General features: G+C 43.3%; 1 protein-coding gene across 2 annotated transcripts in view; it reads left to right on the top strand.

The window, feature by feature from the left end:
- Nucleotides 1-18,035, top strand: part of LOC144326469 (BCL-6 corepressor-like protein 1) — a 94,741-nt gene that overhangs the window by 53,663 nt on the left and 23,043 nt on the right. Inside the window, exons 7-10 of one of the 2 annotated variants that reach the window (XR_013391510.1) lie at nucleotides 8,449-8,655; nucleotides 8,754-8,920; nucleotides 11,564-11,709; nucleotides 12,818-12,875. Coding sequence is in view for 1 of the 2 variants with exons in the window: in XM_077923018.1 (XP_077779144.1) it covers nucleotides 8,449-8,655; nucleotides 8,754-8,920; nucleotides 11,564-11,709; nucleotides 12,798-12,875 (598 nt within the window). In the remaining variant the exon portion in view is untranslated. Of the gene's footprint in view, nucleotides 1-8,448; nucleotides 8,656-8,753; nucleotides 8,921-11,563; nucleotides 11,710-12,797; nucleotides 12,876-18,035 lie in introns of both variants that reach the window. The other variant, XM_077923018.1, reaches the window with a different exon arrangement.

Below are 18,035 nucleotides of genomic sequence, written 5' to 3'. Positions count from 1 at the left end.
CAGACATGGAATACAGCTTGGCAGTCGGCAGCGTCGCCCCTGGTAAAAGGTCAATCGCACAGTCGTAGGGCCGGTGGGGTGGCAACTGGTCAGCTTCCTTCTCGCAGAAGACCTCCAAAAACCCCTTGTACTTGTGGGGGACTGCCTGCACCATGCCGAGGTGTAACTGCCGCCCTTCCTCCTGGCCCTCCTCCTCCTGGCCTGTTTGGATGCAATGTTGTGCGCAGTAAGATGAGCCAAAGGTGAGCTGCCGCTGGTACCACGGTAATGTTGGACTGTGTCTATCCAGCCAGCTCATGCCTAACACTATAGGCGTGTCTGACAGGCGGGTGACGTTGAAGCTAATGACCTTGCGATGATTCCCAATCTGCATCACCATGGGTGGCGTCTGTTGTACAACTTGCCCGCCCAGCAACTTCCTGCCATCGACCGTGACGACGTTCAGGGGCAGTGTGGCTGGTAGAAGCGCTATGCGATGCTGCTTGATGAACTGCACCCCCACGAAGTCCGCGTTGCTACCGGAGTCGATTGTAATGGGGACTTCCAGGGTGGTTCCATTGGGCAGCTGGAGCGTTGCAGTGAGCTGCACCACTGGCTTGGGTGGTAAGGGGTCTGTATGCTGCAAAATCGCTGGGGACTGCTTTACTGACTCGCCTGGCTGAACCCCAGCATTTCTGCTTCCAGCCAGGCACTGCCGTTTCCCTGAAGCTGCTCTCCGTGAAGCACCTCTTCTGTTACTGTTGCTAATGCTGCGGTGTGCTTCTGGAGCCTCTGGGGACACTCTTTGGCCATGTGCTGCACACTGTCACAGATGTAACACTTCCTGCTCCCTCTAGGAGGCTTCGCCTTGACTGCACCGGACGCTGGGGCTCCGGCCGCTGTCTGAGCCTTAGCACCACCAAGCTCCATCGGTTCCTCCCCCTGCCTCAGCAGAGGCGAGGCATGCGCACGGCCCAGATCCCTGGGAATAAAGGGAGGCGCTTTAGCTGGTGCGCGCACCTGGCGACCCTCTTCACTGTGCCAAGGACGTTCTTCGTGCCGCACTCCAACCGTGAGTGCCCTCTGCACGACGTCTGCTAGGGTCTGAGGTCTGTCTCCCCTGGCCAATTCATCCTTTATGGAGCCATGGAGCCCTTCCCAGAACAAATCTCTCACTGCTTTGGAGTCCTTTTCCCAACCCAGTACGTTCAGCAATGCAAAAAAGCGAGAATGGTACTGACGCACTGTTGCTTTGCCCTGCTGCAATCCATGCATCTCCCGACGCGCCACATCAACGTCCACGGTAGATAGGAAGCAAGCGTCCATGGCTTTGATAAATTTGTCAGAATCTCTGCGGGCAGGACCATCTTCGCGCCACAAATTGCGCAGCCAGGCTCTAGCTTCCCCATGCAAGTGGGACACAATAAAACCCACTTTCTCCTCCTCATCTTTAAAGTCTTTCCGAAGCAAATGCAGCGCATATACGACGTCTGCTCTGAAACTGGGATAGTGCTTCAGGTTCCCATCGAAGTGGGCTACTAAACTGCCCCCCCCCCCCGCCTTCCGAGTCCGATTCCCTCTGATCTGGACCCCGGGAACCCCTCTTTGCACGCACGTTCTCACCTGACTTGCAGATCGTGGCATCGCGCCTCCGCTTCGTCACTCTTCTTCTGGGAGATCACTACCGCAGTGGAGAGCTCGGTGACTGCGTTTCGGAGGGCTGCTAACTGTTCCTCCGCATTCATGGCTGCCAAACTTCGTGAGCTTTGCAAAAAAAAATTTGCGTTCTTTTGGAGAGGGGACTTACTGTCAGGGCTGCCTCAGGTCCCAGCTCACAAGAGACCAACGCCAAGTCCAGTTTATATACAAAAATGTTTATTGAAGTTCATTGTACGCTCCACAGCCGAGGCGCGCAGCCCCACGTCTGTTACGCTTAGACCGCTGAAGTCCCCTCTGAGTCAGTCCCTCCTCTGCACCAGTTTAAGAGGGCTGTGCTGCTCCACCTCTTCCTTTCTTTCCTTTTCCGCAGGGTCTTCCTGCCCCCTGGGGTTTCGCCCCTCCTGGATTCCCCTGAAGCAGAATCCCCAGACAGCTCTTCCCCCCTCCTGCGTGCTTTGGGACCTGGCTCCTCCCCCGGGCTCCCTGTACTTCCGCGCGCCTCCACATTTGAACTTGGCGCGCGTTCGCAACCGCTAACCTTCCTCTTGACAGTTACACTACTCCCTGCACTACTCCCCTCCCCTTCCGGGAGGATGTCTTGCTCCGATCTCCCCTCCCTCTCTGCTTTCGGACCTGCTTCTCCTGTCACTCTGGAATCTCCACCCCCTTCACTGCGCTCTGGCGGAGAAGCCGGTCCCGACTCCCAGCTCCCACTTTGGGTTCCCCCGCTGGTCCCCTGCTCCTGACGAGTCCCCCCTGTGACTCCCCTTGGCCTGACCACAGGCGCCCCCTTCTGGGAATCCTCCGATTCACTTGAAAGACTCATGGAATCCCTCAAGTCATAGTCATCCTCTTCCTCGCTGCCCTGGGATTCTTCCCCCTCGCTCTCTGTCTCCTCCCTCACCTGTGCCTCTGTCCCTGAACCCCTGACAGCTCTGTTATTGGAAATACAGTGGAAGAGCGTTGCTACAAATTTTACTAGGGACTTTATGCTTCTTTGTTTCTTTGCCTGTTTGGATACATTGAATTACTCCCTCTAGAGGGCTGAGGGGTAACAGTTGCAGACTGTAAAGAACAAGTTAGTGGAACTTTCCATTTAAAAGCTGTTCCTGTGGGAACGACCTTGGGATATGAGTGGCCCAGCAGATGAGATAACAACAAGAGCTAAAGCAAAAATTGCACAAAAGAAAAGGGGCTCAATATCAAGCTTAATGCCAGCTGGTGCAACAGGACAGGAAAAAGTGACAACCATATCCATGGATTCGGTGACACAAGCACTAGTCAAAATAAATGAATCCTTAGAAGCCCTGACAAAGCAGAGTGCAGAAAATCCCAAACAGCTGTCAGAACTATCAACAAGGCTGGATTTGAACACCAAAAGCATTACATCTAATACGGAAACTATAAACAAATTGATTGAAGAGAACTCTACAACTCGAAAGATTGCAGAAGATGCCAAAATTATTGCAGAAAATACTCAGGAAAAACTAGCACCGGTCTGTAAAAAGCTGAATGAGCATGAGGCGGCCTTGTCTTTGTTGGAACTACAGAGGAAGGAGAGAAATCTGAGATTGAGACTAGTCCCTAAAAGTGAAGGGGACAACCTAGTGGACTTTCTCACAAAAGAGTTTTCGGAATTTTGGCAGGTAAACCTGGAGGAACAAGAATTTAAGATAACAGCTGCTTTTCGATTGGGCAGGAGACAAAACAGAAAGAATCCAAGGGATTGCCTGATAACTTTAAGATCCAAGGAGGAAAGAGATAAAATATTGAACTTACATTATCAAAAATCTTTAGAGATTGGAGATTCTTTTGTGCAAATCTACAAGGACATCCCTAAATACATCTTGGAGGTGAGAGCCCATTACAAGGATTTGGTTTATCTGCTGAAAAAGAACAAATTACCTTTCAGGTGGGAATTTCCACAAGGATTGTCTTTTAATTACAAAGGAAAGAAAGTAAAAATAAGAACAGTGCAAGATAAAGAACAATTTCTAGAGAGAAACGAGGAGGACCTTCAGAAGGAAGTGGTAGAACCAACTTCAAAAGCAAAAGGAGCAACAGATATTTTGAACTTAACATTTGGACTTAAACCACCGTCAGAGGAGGAACAACTGCTTGGAGCAGTTGGAGGAGTAACCAAATAAGCAACAAGATGTCTCTGCAATTTCTAAGCTGGAATTGTAATGGACTGAACCTTCCCAGAAAAAGACGTGAGGTTTTTCATATTTTGAAAAGAGAACAATTGGACTTGATTTGTTTACAAGAAACTCACGTGACCAGGATACACAGAAAATTGCTTGTAAATAAAAGATTAGGACAGGAATTCATTTCATCAGACAAAGTTAAGAAAAGAGGAGTGGTGATTTATGCAAAGGAAAAGTTGGCCCCAAAGATGATCTTTAAAGATGAACAAGGAAGATTTCTGGCAATTGAAATACAAGTTCAAGGAGAAAAATTATTGATAGTTGGAATTTATGCACCAAATGAAGGGAAGGCAGAATTTTTTAAGAAGTTGCATGAGACTTTAATGGATTATTTGGATTACAATGTAGTTATGATGGGAGACATGAATGGTGTGGTTTCCACAAATATGGATAAAGCACAAAGACAGGTGGTCTCTAAGGATGGGAGATTACCAAAGACTTTTTTCGAAATGACTGAAAATATGGACTTGATTGACATTTGGAGAACAAGAAACCCTCTTGAGAGAGAGGGAACTTTTTTCTCTGAAGCAAAAATGACATGGACAAGAATTGACCAAATCTGGGTCACTAGTGGGATGGCTCCAAAGATAAAAAAAGTAGAAATCTGCCCAAAGACTTGCTCCGACCATAACGCCGTAAAGATGGAGATGAAACTAACAACAGCTGGTTCCTTCAGATGGAGAATGAATGACACCCTTTTTAGAGATGAAGAGATCTACAAGAAGGCCCAAAAAACTTTGAAAGACTATTTTGAGATAAATCTGAATACAGAGGTGGAAAAAAGAATAATTTGGGACGCAAGTAAAGCCGTGATGCGAGGTTTCCTAATACAACAGAACTCCATAAAGAGGAAGAAACAAAATGAGAAGAAAGATAAGATTCTGGAAAAGATGAAAGAAGGAGAAAAGAAATTGAGGTCTAAACCAAAGTCACATGAGATTTTGAGAGAAATTAAGTATTATCAGATGCAGTATATGGAATTGATGAACCAAGAGATAGAATGGAAAATTAAACAAATGAGACAAAGGACATTTGAATCAGCAGACAAATGTGGGAAACTTCTTGCATGGCAATTGAAGAAAAGACAAAAATTGAATACGGTTACAAGTTTAGAAGTGGAAGGAAGGAACATTTATAAGCCAAATGAGATCAGTAATTGTTTTCAGAGTTATTTCAGAAGACTGTATGCACAAGGGCCGGTGAATGAAGGAGAAATAGATGAATTTCTTAAGAAATATGGATTACAAAAAATTTCACAACAAAGTAAAATGGTTTTGAATGAGAAAATAACAGAACAAGAAATAGAGGGTGCCATTCAGAATATGCAATTGGGAAAATCTCCAGGACCAGATGGACTGACTTCCAGATACTACAAAGCTTTGAAGGAATGGTTGGTACAACCGTTGAAGGAGGTCTGCAATGAAATTATGGAGGGGAAAAAGGCACCTGAATCGTGGAAAGAAGCGTTTATTACACTTATACCAAAAACTGAGACTGAAAAGAACCAGGTTAAGAACTACCGCCCTATATCATTACTAAATGTGGATTACAAAATTTTTGCAGACATTTTGGCAAAAAGACTGAAGAGTGTGTTGTTGGGAGAGATTCATAAGGACCAGGCTGGCTTTCTTCCAGGGAGACATCTGTCAGACAATGTGAGAAATATAATAGACATTATGGAATTGTTAGAAGCAAATATTAATACGAAGGCTGTTCTAATTTTTGTGGACGCGGAGAAAGCCTTTGACAATATTTCTTGGAGCTTTATGAAGAAGAATCTCCAAGGGATGGGGGTAGGCCAAGGTTTTGAAAATGGTATAGGTGCAATATATTCTGAACAAAAAGCAAAGTTAATTGTAAATAACGTGGTTACTGAAGAATTCCCTATAGAAAAAGGAACACGACAGGGGTGCCCAATATCCCCACTACTTTTTATATCTGTCTTGGAGGTTTTGTTAAATATGATTAGAGGGGACCAGCTGGTCAAAGGAGTTCAGGTCGGAGCCAAACAATATAAACTGAGGGCTTTTGCAGATGACTTAGTATTGACATTGCAACAGCCAGACACTAGTACGAAAAGAGTTTTAGAATTAATTCAAGTATTTGGTCAAGTAGCAGGATTTAAGTTGAACAAGCAAAAAACTAAGGTACTGGAGAAAAATCTAACAAATGTTGAAAAAGAGAGGTTTCAGAGTGAAACGGGATTAACGGTGGCAAAGAAAGTGAAATACTTGGGGATTAACTTGACATCTAAGAATGTGAACTTATTTAAAGATAACTATGATAAATGTTGGACAGAGGTAAAAAAAGATCTAGAAATATGGTCAAGTTTGAGACTTTCCTTGTTAGGCCGAATTGCTGTTATCAAGATGAATGTATTGCCTAGAATGTTATTTTTGTTTCAGACATTACAGATTGTGGACAAAATGGACTGTTTCAGGAAGTGGCAGAAAGACATATCCAAATTTGTCTGGCAGGGCAAAAAGCCCAGAATAAAATTTAAGATATTAACTGATGCAAAAGACAGAGGGGGGTTTGCCCTGCCGGACTTAAGACTGTATTATGAATCAGCAGCTTTCTGCTGGTTGAAAGACTGGCTACTTCTTGAGAACACGGACATTTTGGATTTGGAAGGGTTTAACAATAGATTTGGTTGGCATGCATATCTATGGTATGACAAGGTAAAAACTCATAAAGGGTTTAAAAACCATATTGTTAGGAAAGCACTATATAATGTTTGGACCCGCTATAAAGATTTGTTGGAAAACAAAACCCCTAGGTGGTTGTCGCCAATGGAAGCTAAAGAGGTGAAAAAACTTAATATGGAATCTAAATGGCCAAAATATTGTGAAATTATAGAGCAAGACGGTGAAAAAGTTAAATTACAGAGTTATGAGAAATTGAAGTTTAAAGTAAGAGACTGGCTCCACTATCACCAAATAATGGAGGTATTTAAACAAGACAGGAAAATTGGCTTCCAGATGGAGAGGTCAAAACTAGAAACAGAATTGTTAGAACCCAATACTAAGAACTTGTCAAGAATGTATAACTTGCTGTTGAAGTGGAATACACAAGATGAAACAGTTAAATCAGCTATGACTAAGTGGGCACAAGACATTGGTCATGACATTATGTTTGCTGACTGGGAACAGTTATGGACCACCGGCATAAAGTTCACGGCATGCAATGCCTTAAGAGAAAATATTATGAAAATGATTTATAGGTGGTACATGACCCCAGTCAAGCTTGCAAAGATCTATCATTTGCCCAATAATAAATGCTGGAAATGTAATGAAACTGAAGGTACCTTTTATCACCTTTGGTGGACGTGCCCGAGGATTAAGGCCTTCTGGGAAATGATCTATAATGAAATTAAGAAGGTCCTTAAATGTACCTTTCATAAGAAACCAGAGGCTTTTCTCCTGGGCATGGTCGGCCAATTGGTGTCAAGGAAGGATAAGACATTTTTTATGTATGCTACCACAGCAGCAAGGATTCTTTTAGCAAAGTATTGGAAGACACAAGAACTACCCACGCTGGAAGAATGGCAGACGAAGGTGATTGACTATATGGGACTGGCGGAGATGACCGGCAGAATCCGTGACCAAGGAAAAGAGACGGTGGAAGAAGATTGGAAGAAATTTAAAGTTTATCTTAAGAACTGTTGTAAAAATAATGAGTGCTAAAATGTCAAGGGAAAAGAAAAATACAGAATTTCAGCCGTAATTGTTTAAGCAAGAGAAGAAGGGGGGGGGGGGGGAGAAAATAAGTAATTAGTTAATTGAAGTGAGGGGTTGCTGAAGAAATTGTAAAACAGGGATGCAGGAAAGGGGAGGCATGGGGAAGTCAGGAAAGTAAGATTTATGAAAAAGAGGTTATGAAATTATACGTGTTTATATGTTGGTTTGTGTACGTATTGTGTATTGTTTTGTTCTTATTTTGTGTTGGAAAATCAATAAAAATTTATATATATAAAAAAAAGGGAGGGAGCTGAAGTGCCAAAGGCAGCACATCCCTGTTGTCAACAGTACTAATTTAAGCAAAACAAAGAGTTTCATCCTGGTGTACAGCTGCTTCCTCAGTTCCTGTGAATGGATCTGCCAGCATTTTTCATTTTATTTTAAAGGGCTCTCAGTATGATCAGAGCAGAAGCCCTGTGTGTATGTGTTCAGAACCCAAATCAGCAATCCGCCCTGGGTACGCCTGCCTGTGCACAATGCAAAGGCCGAATGGATTACTGGGAGCAGAATTCAGCATTTGAGAGTCTTGGTTTTCTTTTCTTTTTTTAAGATTTTAAAAAATGTGAGCAATGCCTTTGAGATCCCAGGAAACTGGGCTAGCGTGGTGTTGGAGAGTGTGATTTACACAGCTGAGATTTCCGGACTTCCGTATTGTATATCATCTTCTGCCCTTCTCCACAGCTAGCAGAAGCAGAATTGAGTGTGCATACAAAAGTAAATGTGTTATTGATGTAAACTGTGACGTGGAATGCAAGCTTTTTTTAGAGGTTCAGCATTCTTCTTCACTTAGCCCTGTTCTGACACTACTCTTCTTCCTCCCCAATCCCCCCAATCATTTTCTGTGTTCCATTTTTTTTTAAAAGGCCAAGGCACGCCTGAGCCAGTTCATGATACACTCTCCAAAAAAAGCTCGGGAACCCTGCTTGTTGAACAAGTCCCTGCAGCACAAATCAGAAAGAGCCCCTGAGCCCCCTGCAGCCCCGCCGGTGCCCCCTGAAGCTCGTCGACTGATAGTGAACAAGAATGCAGGGGAGACACTGCTGCAGAGAGCAGCCCTGCTTGGCTACAAGGTGGGTGCCACTTCTTGCAAGGGGGGCGGGGCGGATAAACAGTAGGAGACAACTGCTGCCATTGTTTACTAATCTTGGGTTGGGGGTTCTTTCGCCAGGATGTGGTGATGTACTGCCTGCAGAAGGAAAACAACAATGTCAACCACAGGGACAACGCAGGCTACACAGCCCTGCACGAGGCCTGCGCTCGCGGCTGGGTGGACATCCTGCAGCTCTTGCTGGAGCATGGTGCAAACGTGAACTGCAGTGCGCAGGATGGCACCAGGCAAGTCCACCGCTGCTGAGGAACCACAGTTGCCAGGGGCTTGGCCAGGGGCTAAGTGGTCCACTGAATCTGGGCCTCAGGTGGCCCATTTTAGCGTCTGAATCTGTAACATTGATGAGTTAAGCCAGTGAGAGCTGCTGTGGTGCAGTACTTAAGAGTGTCAGATTTAGGGCAGAGGAGCGTCAGGTTCCATTGCGAACTCTGCCACTCTCTGGGTGATCTTGGACCAGCCATACCCTTCCTACCTAACCTACATTGCACGTTTTTCATGAGGGTAAAGAAATGGGGGAGACCACGTGAACTTCCTTGAGATCCTTGGGAGGAAAGGTGGGGTGGCATTTAAATAAATAAATGCAACCTACCTTGTCCGTGTGCTCTAAGAGGGGCATCTTGCACTGAATTTCTTTTTCTTTTCTTTTTTGCATTTGCTTTCCTTTTTAAAAAAAATTATTAGGCAATTAGGCATTTAAGCAAAACATATTATCCAAAAACATGTCTTCCTTAATATTTTCCCCATTTTCCTCCCTCCCCCCACCCTCCCCTAAAAAGCCCACCCCCTGACTTCCCTCAGTTCCAATCTTTGGTTTCTCTATGAATGCTATTCTCTGCATGTTACAAAGTTGTATAAATCCTTAAGTTGTCTAACTGATTATTGTCAATAAAGAGTTTGTGAGTGTTTATTCAAAACCTGCCGAAGAGTCCAATTCACTTTGTTGCTTCTTCAAATAGTTTATAAAGGGTTCCCATTCATCTTTGATGTCACAGTTATCCTTGTCCCGTAGCTTATGTGTCAACTTTGCCAGTTCTGCATAGTCCATCAGTTTCTCTTGCTATGATTCTTTAGTTGGGATTTATTCAGTCTTCCATCCTTGTGCTATTAAGACTCACGCGGCCGTTGTTGCATACATGAAGATGTTTTTCAGCTTTTTTGGCAGGTCTTTCCCTACGATCCCTAACAGAAATTCTTCAGGTTTTTTAAACAAACGTTAAGTGGAACATTTTCTTCACTTCATTGTGCATCATTTCTCAATTTTTTTTTTATTACATTACAATCCCACCACATATGATAAAATGTCACCTCCTTTTCCTTACATTTCCAACATATATTTGAACTAGTTTTGTACATTTTCCCTAACTGCACTGGTGTCATATACATCTTCTTCATATAATTCTCCTTCAACAGGGAACAGTCTGTAAATTTTATTTCAGTTTTCCTTAACTTTCCCCAATCTTCCATCATAATATTGTGGCCTACATCTTGTGCCCATTTAATCATGACTGATTTTACCTCTTCATCTTACGTCTCCCATTCTAATAGTATGCTGTAAGCGGCCTTCAGTAATTTCACTTTCCCTTCAATCACTTCCGTTTGGAATCTAGATCTTGTGTAGCTAAATCCTTTCTTACTGTCTTCTTTATATGTTTCATATAATTGTCGCTAGTGCAACCAACTCTGAAAATGATCTTTGATCTCATCATAATCTCTTAATTTCCATTTTCCATCATGATCCTTTAATAGATCAACATATGTGAGCCATTTTCCTTTCTTTCCAAGTGGTTTGAGCAGTAATGCTTCATGTGGTGAAATCCACCAAGGGGTCTTTTGTTCCAATAAATCTTTATATCTCTCCTATACTCTCATTAATGATTTCCTAATTATATGGTTATAGAAACTTCTGTGAATCTTCCCTTTCCCATACCATAAATATGCATGCCAACGAAATCTATTGTCATGTCCTTCTAATTCTAATGTGTCTTGCTTATCCAACCTCATCCAGTCCCTGATCCATACCAAACAAGCAGATTCATAATACAGTTTAAGGTCAGGATCTTGCACTGAATTTCAGCAAGTTCTGCAGGTTGAGAACTGTCTGCTGAAGTGGAGCTGCTCTCTCTTTAAAAAAATCCCTGCACATAGAAAAATAGCATGCTAGGGAGAAGGCTCAGCAAGAATCCCTCTGCGGTCTTGAAAGCACTCCAGTCCCCTCACCCCATGAGAAAGACGCAATGGATGGGCTGTCTGATGCACTCATCTACCCTGAGGGGCATCAGTTCTGCAATGTCCCAAGCCCAAAGTGGCAGTGCCTGGATCTTTTATCAAGTAATTCCGGGGACTAAATTGTTGTCCCGTGTACTTGAAAGGCATGTGCTTTGCCATTGAGCTGTGGCTCCTTCATGTCTGGTACTTCTTAAAATCCTTGCAGCTCGGGATAATTATTTATTAATAATACGGTCGTTGCTCAGTTACCAAGGACAGACCAACAGTGGACATTTCTCCATATTCATTTCTCCCTATTTAAAATATGTAGCAGAGCACAGGACCCTTCCATCCACCTCAGTATATTGTTCGCACTGGCTGGCTGAGGCTCTCTGGTTTTTCAGACGGGTCTCTCCCAGCCCTACTTGAAGCTCCTAGGGATTGAACCTGGGACCTCTTGTAGGCAATCAGATGCTGAGCTTACCGCCTGTCATTAACAGAGAGTACACAACACTTTACAAAGGCAAACAGGAGGGGTAGGGTCCCTTGCAGGTTCCTCAAGTGTTCCCTGAAGGGGAAAGGCCAGGGAGGAATGGGTGAACCCTGGTCAGCTCCAGCCTTTTGACTCTGTGAAATCCAATTTAAAACTCTTTGTCTCTTGGCAGGCCTGTCCATGACGCTGCAGCAAATGACAACTTGGAGATCATGTGGATCCTGCTGTCTTACGGTGCTGACCCAACCCTGGCTACATATTCGGGGCAGACTGCCCTGAAGCTGGCCAGCAGCGAAAACATGAAAAACTTCCTTAATGGTAGGTTTCCATTTGCCAAAGGTAAGACAGCAATTTTATTCCCCTGCACACACACACCCCGGCCATTGGATACTAGATATGACGTATGTGTTGCTGCAGTTGAAAATGCACATGGGTTTTGCAGGGAAAGTGCTTGATTTGCACTAAAGGACATCATTCTGCAGGATATATGCATGCTTCAATGGGTTGATTCTGGTGCTTAGTTTTCCCTCTAAGGAGGGCTTTGGACGGATTCATGTTGGAGGGCCCTACCTTGAAAACATTAGACTAGAATCCTACATGAATCTTGCTAGAAGGTACCTGTGAGCAAAAGACGAAGATTTTTGCTCTCATTAAAGGCTTGCAAAGTTCAATGTGGATTTATCATAACATCACAATATTTTGTGATAAATCCACATTGAATTATCCCTTTAATCCAGGGTTTTCCAAACTTTGGTCTCCAGCTGTTTTTTTGGACTACATTTCCCATCATCCCTGACCACTGGTCCTGCTAGCTTGTGGTGATGGGAGTTGTAGTCCAACGACAGCTGGAGGCACAAGTTTGGGAAACCCTGCTTTAATCAGTCTTTATGGCAAGGATTGTGGAGCCTTCATCCTGCAGGCCAATCTTGGGTCCAGTTTGGCCCATGAGGCCATTTCCTCTAAACTGTGCCCCCTCTGGTCAGTCACCTGACATCACTTTGATGGGTGGGTGAAATCAGCTGATGGGCTGTTCAGTTCTGCATGGGCTGTGCCTGCCTGTTCCCCACATGGAGCTGGTATGCTTAGCCAAAGCATCAGTATTTTAAGTGCCCACCCATCACCTGATGAGAGAGAGTTCAGTTCTGCTCCTTGCTGCTTCCTGGTGACTTTTTCCTTCCGCAAGTTAACTTAAACAAGTGGGCAAGATTGCCTACTTAATGGTCACCCGATGGCAGATGGGTTGCCTCTGCCTACCTGTAAAGGTTCAGCCACAAGGATGGGGAGAGATAAAATATCTGGCACACCAGGTCAAAAATTCCCCCATCTTACTCTCTGGGAACCTTGCCTAAGCACCTGAAAACACATTGACATCTCAGCTTCCTTTATTCCATTTTATCTTCTTGCAGATTACCTCTTGGATCTGCAGGGTCGAGCTGAAGGGGACCCCCATACAGCCTGGGATTTTTACAGCAGCACTATATTAGGTGAGTAGACCCCACCTACCTCTTTTCCCTGCTCCCTGGAACAACAAGTAGTGGAGCTGATCGGCTTCCCTCCATCCTTAGAGGCAGGATGTTTGGAGCAAGGGAATGAAGTGCAGGGCATTTTTTATTTGTTTCCCAAGCACTCTGTCTTTTGGTCTTAAAACACTTGCTCCTGCAGCGTACTGAGTGGAGGAGAGAGATCTTTAAAGATGTGTTTGAACCATTTTCTTCAAATGGAGGGTGATTTTGCTCAGTTACTGCCCTTTGAAGAAACTGGTTTGGTTGACCCTTCAAGCTAAAGACATATTGGTCTCACAAGTGCACCTTGGGATGTTTCTGTTGGGATACTGCCAAGGAGACGGAGGCATCAGGCAGGCCCCCAGTCGCCTCCAAAAAGACCGGACGATCACCGGTCTCCTGTGGAACAGCATCAGTCAATAAGCGACACGAGCCTCAGAGACATTCCAAGGCCCGTGCACACCCTTTCAGCAGTCTCCACAACGAAAGATGTAGACAGGAGAGCATATTTACAGCTTTATTCAACGTAGATCAGAACAAAGGAAAAACATGACTGCTTGCCTCCGTGTCCAGGAAAACAGCCAGAACAAAAGATATATACAAAACGGAAGTTCCCAGCGAAAGCTGGAACGAAACAGGAATGTGATAAAACAACAATCATGCCTGACCATTTAAGGTGGAATGAAACTATATCCTAACATCCTCCCCCTTTCCATGTAACCTGTAGTACCTGTGGTTCAACCCAATTGCAACATCTGTACATAAACCTTAAGTTGTTCTCTGTTAACAACCTTAGACAACAGATCAGCAGGGATTTCATTTCCTGGCATGTAGGACACCTGAATGAGTCCTTTCTGAATACACTCTCTTGCACAATGTAACTTAATCTGCAAGTACTTGGTTCTTTGCTTGCAACTCTCTGAGTTCAGCAAAGCCAAACAGGATCTATTGTCTTGATACACCTGTATAGGACATTTCACAGAAACTCTGATGTCCTGAAACAGTTGCATCAACCATTCACAATCCATGAGTGAAAATGACAGGGCATTGAGTTCTGCTTCACAGGAACTTAGGCTTACTGTCGTCTGCTTTTTGCACAGCCAGTCAAACAGACAATGGTTGTACATGTAGCATACTCCAGAAGTGCTTGTACCATCCGTTGTGTCACTTCCAAAACTAGCATCTGCAAAGATTTCAAGAACTGCAGTCTTCTGACTGGTGAACCTCAGCCTGTAGTTCAAAGTCCCCTTCAAATAGTGGGCTATGCGCTTCAGAGTTTTCCAATCCTGAACAGTAGGATTGTTGGCATGTCTGCTAAGCAGGTTAGTGCTTACAGCTATGTCAGGTCTTGAACATCTAGCAATGAGATTCAGCTTGCCTAGAATGCATCTGTACAGTGTGGTGTCAGAAAATGCTTCAGCAGTACTATCTACCTGGTAACCTGTCACCATCGGTGTGTCTCCTGGGTTTGCATCAACCAAATTCAGCCTGGTTAATACATCAGCAATTTTCTGTGTTTGGTGTACCAGAAAATTACCTACTTGGTCCGTCTCGACCTGCAGAGAAAGATAGTTGGATACCTCACCAAGATCCTTCATGTCAAAGTGCTCCTTCAGCTGAGCGAGGGTGCTTTGGTACAAAGCCTGATTCTTCCAAAACAGAAGAAGATAATCAATAAAACATAAACAATACAGTTTGTTTTGGCGCTCCTCCTTGACAAACACACATGGATCAGCTTTGCCTTGGTAAAAACCTAGAGAAAGCATTGTCTCAGTGAGTTTTGTGTTCCAACACCTGGCACTCTGCTTGAGACCATATAAGGACTTCCGTAGTTTACAGACCATTCCCTTCTGTATCTGCACTCCATCAGGTGGAAGCATATACAGCTCCTCCCCCAAACTCCGTACAAAAAAGCTGTGTTCACATCGTGATGAGAAACGTGCAGAGAAGACGTGGCAAGAAGCTTTTATAACAATTATTCCTAAACAAGACTCGGATCCAACCCAAGTGAAGAATTATAGACCTATCTCCTTATTAAACACTGATTATAAGATCTTTGCGGGAATCCTGGCTAAAAGACTTAAAAAAATATTAATTAAGATTATACACAAAGATCAAACCGGATTCCTACCGGGCAGACATATAAGAAACAACACAAGGAACATAGTAAACATTATCGAATATTTATCTGAAAGGTGTGATAAACCAGCAAGCTTAATCTTTGTAGACGCAGAGAAAGCTTTCGATAATGTAGCCTGGGATTTTATGTTGAAAAATTTGGAGTTAATGGAGGTGGGCAAGGAATTTCTCAATGGTATAAAGGCCATATACACAGAACAAAAAGCGAGACTTATAGTTAATAATGTTATCACTGAGGACATAAAAATATCTAAAGGAACAAGACAGGGATGCCCACTGTCGCCTTTGTTATTTATAGCGGTTCTGGAAGTTTTGCTTAATGCAATAAGGCAGAACAAGCAGATTAAAGGGGTAACTGTCGGATTAAATGAGTACAAAGTCAAGGCCTACGCAGATGATGTAGTCTTGACGGTAGAAGAACCCAGAGAAAGTATAAAGGAGATTCTAGAGGAGATGGAGGAATTCGGAAATCTAGCAGGATTCAAACTGAATAAGACTAAGACCAAAATGATTGTTAAAAATATGGATCAAGAACAGATAGAACACCTACAGCAGCAAACGGAAATTGAGGTGGCAAAAAAGGTTAAATATTTGGGAATCTGGCTGACCAATAAGAACATCGACTTATACCAAAATAACTATACCCAAGTTTGGAAAGGACTGAAAAAAGATATGGAGGGTTGGGCCAGAATGAAACTATCATTCTGGGGAAGAATAGCTATGGTTAAAATGATGATGTTACCCAAGTTGCTATTCCTATTCCAAACAATACCCATAATAAAAGGTACAAAAGACTTCAATGAATGGAAGAAGGTCATTACAAGATATGTCTGGGAAGGGAAGAAGCCCAGAATCAAATATAAGATATTAACAGAGATAAAAGAAAGAGGGGGCTTTGCCCTACCAGACATTAGACTATACTTTGAGGCAGCATGTTTATGCTGGATAAAAGAATGGGTAAAATTAGAAGATAAAGAGCTATTAGATTTGGAAGGAGTTAGCAACAAATTCGGGTGGCACGCGTACCTATGGTGTGACAAAAAGAAGGTGCATAGGGGATTTAGTACTCATATCTTTAAAGGTCCACTAATTGAGGTTTGGGAAAGATATAAGAACATATTGGAACCAAAAACTCCACATTGGCTTTCCCCGTTAGAGATAATTGGGGTAAAGAAGATTAATATGAGAGAAAAGTGGGGAAACTATGGAGAGATGGTTATTAAGGAAGACGGGAAGTGGAAAATAAAACCATACGACCAGGTTAAAATGCTTACATATGACTGGTTGCACTATTTTAGGGTAAATGAAATGTTTAAAAAAGAAGTGAAGGAAAGGGGGTATGAGGGAAAAAAATCAGCCTTTCAAAATGAAGTAATTGACAATGATTGCAAAAATTTATCAAGAATGTATAAAATGCTGCTGGAGGGGGCTAGGAAGGAGGAGGAAATGAAATCTGTGATGGTGCAGTGGGAAAGGGATTTTGGATACAATATCCAGCCTGAGGACTGGGAAAGGGTGTGGAGAGTAAATATAAAATTCACGGCGTGTACGTTACTGAAGGAAAATATGATGAAGATGCTTCACAGGTGGTACATAACACCCGTAAAACTGGCAAAGATGTACAAGGTAGACAACAAATGCTGGAAATGTAAACATAAAGAAGGGACATTGTACCATCAGTGGTGGGTCTGTAAGAAAGTAAAAGGCTTCTGGGAAGAGGTTTATAATGAAATGAAAAAGATACTGAGATACACTTTTGTGAAAAGACCAGAAGCCTTTTTACTAGGTATCATAGGAAAAGATATTAGGAAAAAGGACTGCAAATTGTTCCAGTATGCAGCAACCGCAGCTAGAATAGTAATAGCTCAGAAGTGGAAACAGGAAGAGAGTCCAAGGATAGAAGAGTGGAGAACAAAGCTGATAGAATACGCGGAATTGGATAGATTAACCGGGAAAATAAGATATACCAAAGATCAAAAATTCATTGAGGATTGGAAGAAATTTGTGGGGTATCTGGAAAACAACTGTGATGTAAAAACAACGCTAGTGGGGTTTAAAGAGGCACTGTAAATAATTAGTAAATATTGCTTATTTGAAATTTAGAGGAATGGGAGAACAAATGGCAATAGGAATGAATGGAATGCGATTTAAAGATACTATTTCGAATGATTGCCAATGACGTTGTAGGAAGTCCAAAATGTTTTCTTTTTGTTTTTGATTCGTATATGATTTGTTATATGATTTGTTGGAACTTAATAAAATTTTAAAACGCAAAAAAAAAAAAAAAAAAAGAGAAACGTGCAGTTTCTCCTCTGCAGCAATCGTGAGCATTAGCCTAATGCTCTCATACTTGACGGTGGGTGCGTAGGTCTCGTGGTAATCCTGTCCTGGTACCTGTGAAAAACCTCTAGCGACCAATCTGGCTTTGTGCCTTACAACCTTGCCAATCTGGTCTGTCTTGGCCTTGAAGACCCATTTGCTGCCAACCAGCCTCATTCCTGGGACTACTGGGACTAGCTCCCAGGTTTGGTTCCTATTCAAGGAAACAGCTTCTGCCTTCATGGCATTAAGCCATGGTTCAGCATCTTTAGAGGTCAACTCCTGAACCTCTTTGAAGCTTGAAGGTTCCCACACCTTCTCTAAGCTACTAAGAACAGCAGTTGCTGTCTTAGCAAACTCATCAGCAAATCTCTTTGGACGTTTGCCTTTTGTGGCCCTTTCAGATCTGCGTACTAGACGCAAGTCTTCTGCACTCATCTTCTCCTTATTAGGAGAAAAGTGACCAATGGTGAACAGTGGTTCTCCCAGTTCAGTGTCAGACGCATCAGATGGTCTGACTGAGGCCTTTGCGCTCTTGTAGTCTGCTGTGCCATCACTGTCGCTGACAACAGCAGCAGCGCTGCCCACTGAGCTGGAATCCAGACTCTGATCATCATCCTCAGCTTCCTCGTCTACCTCATCATCATCTGCTTCTTTCACATCATCTTCATCCTCCTCTGAGTG

The sequence above is a fragment of the Podarcis muralis genome, chromosome W (assembly GCF_964188315.1).
Source record: "Podarcis muralis chromosome W, rPodMur119.hap1.1, whole genome shotgun sequence".
Classification (NCBI taxonomy): domain Eukaryota; kingdom Metazoa; phylum Chordata; class Lepidosauria; order Squamata; family Lacertidae; genus Podarcis; species Podarcis muralis.
This window is presented reverse-complemented; position numbering and strand designations above follow the sequence as displayed.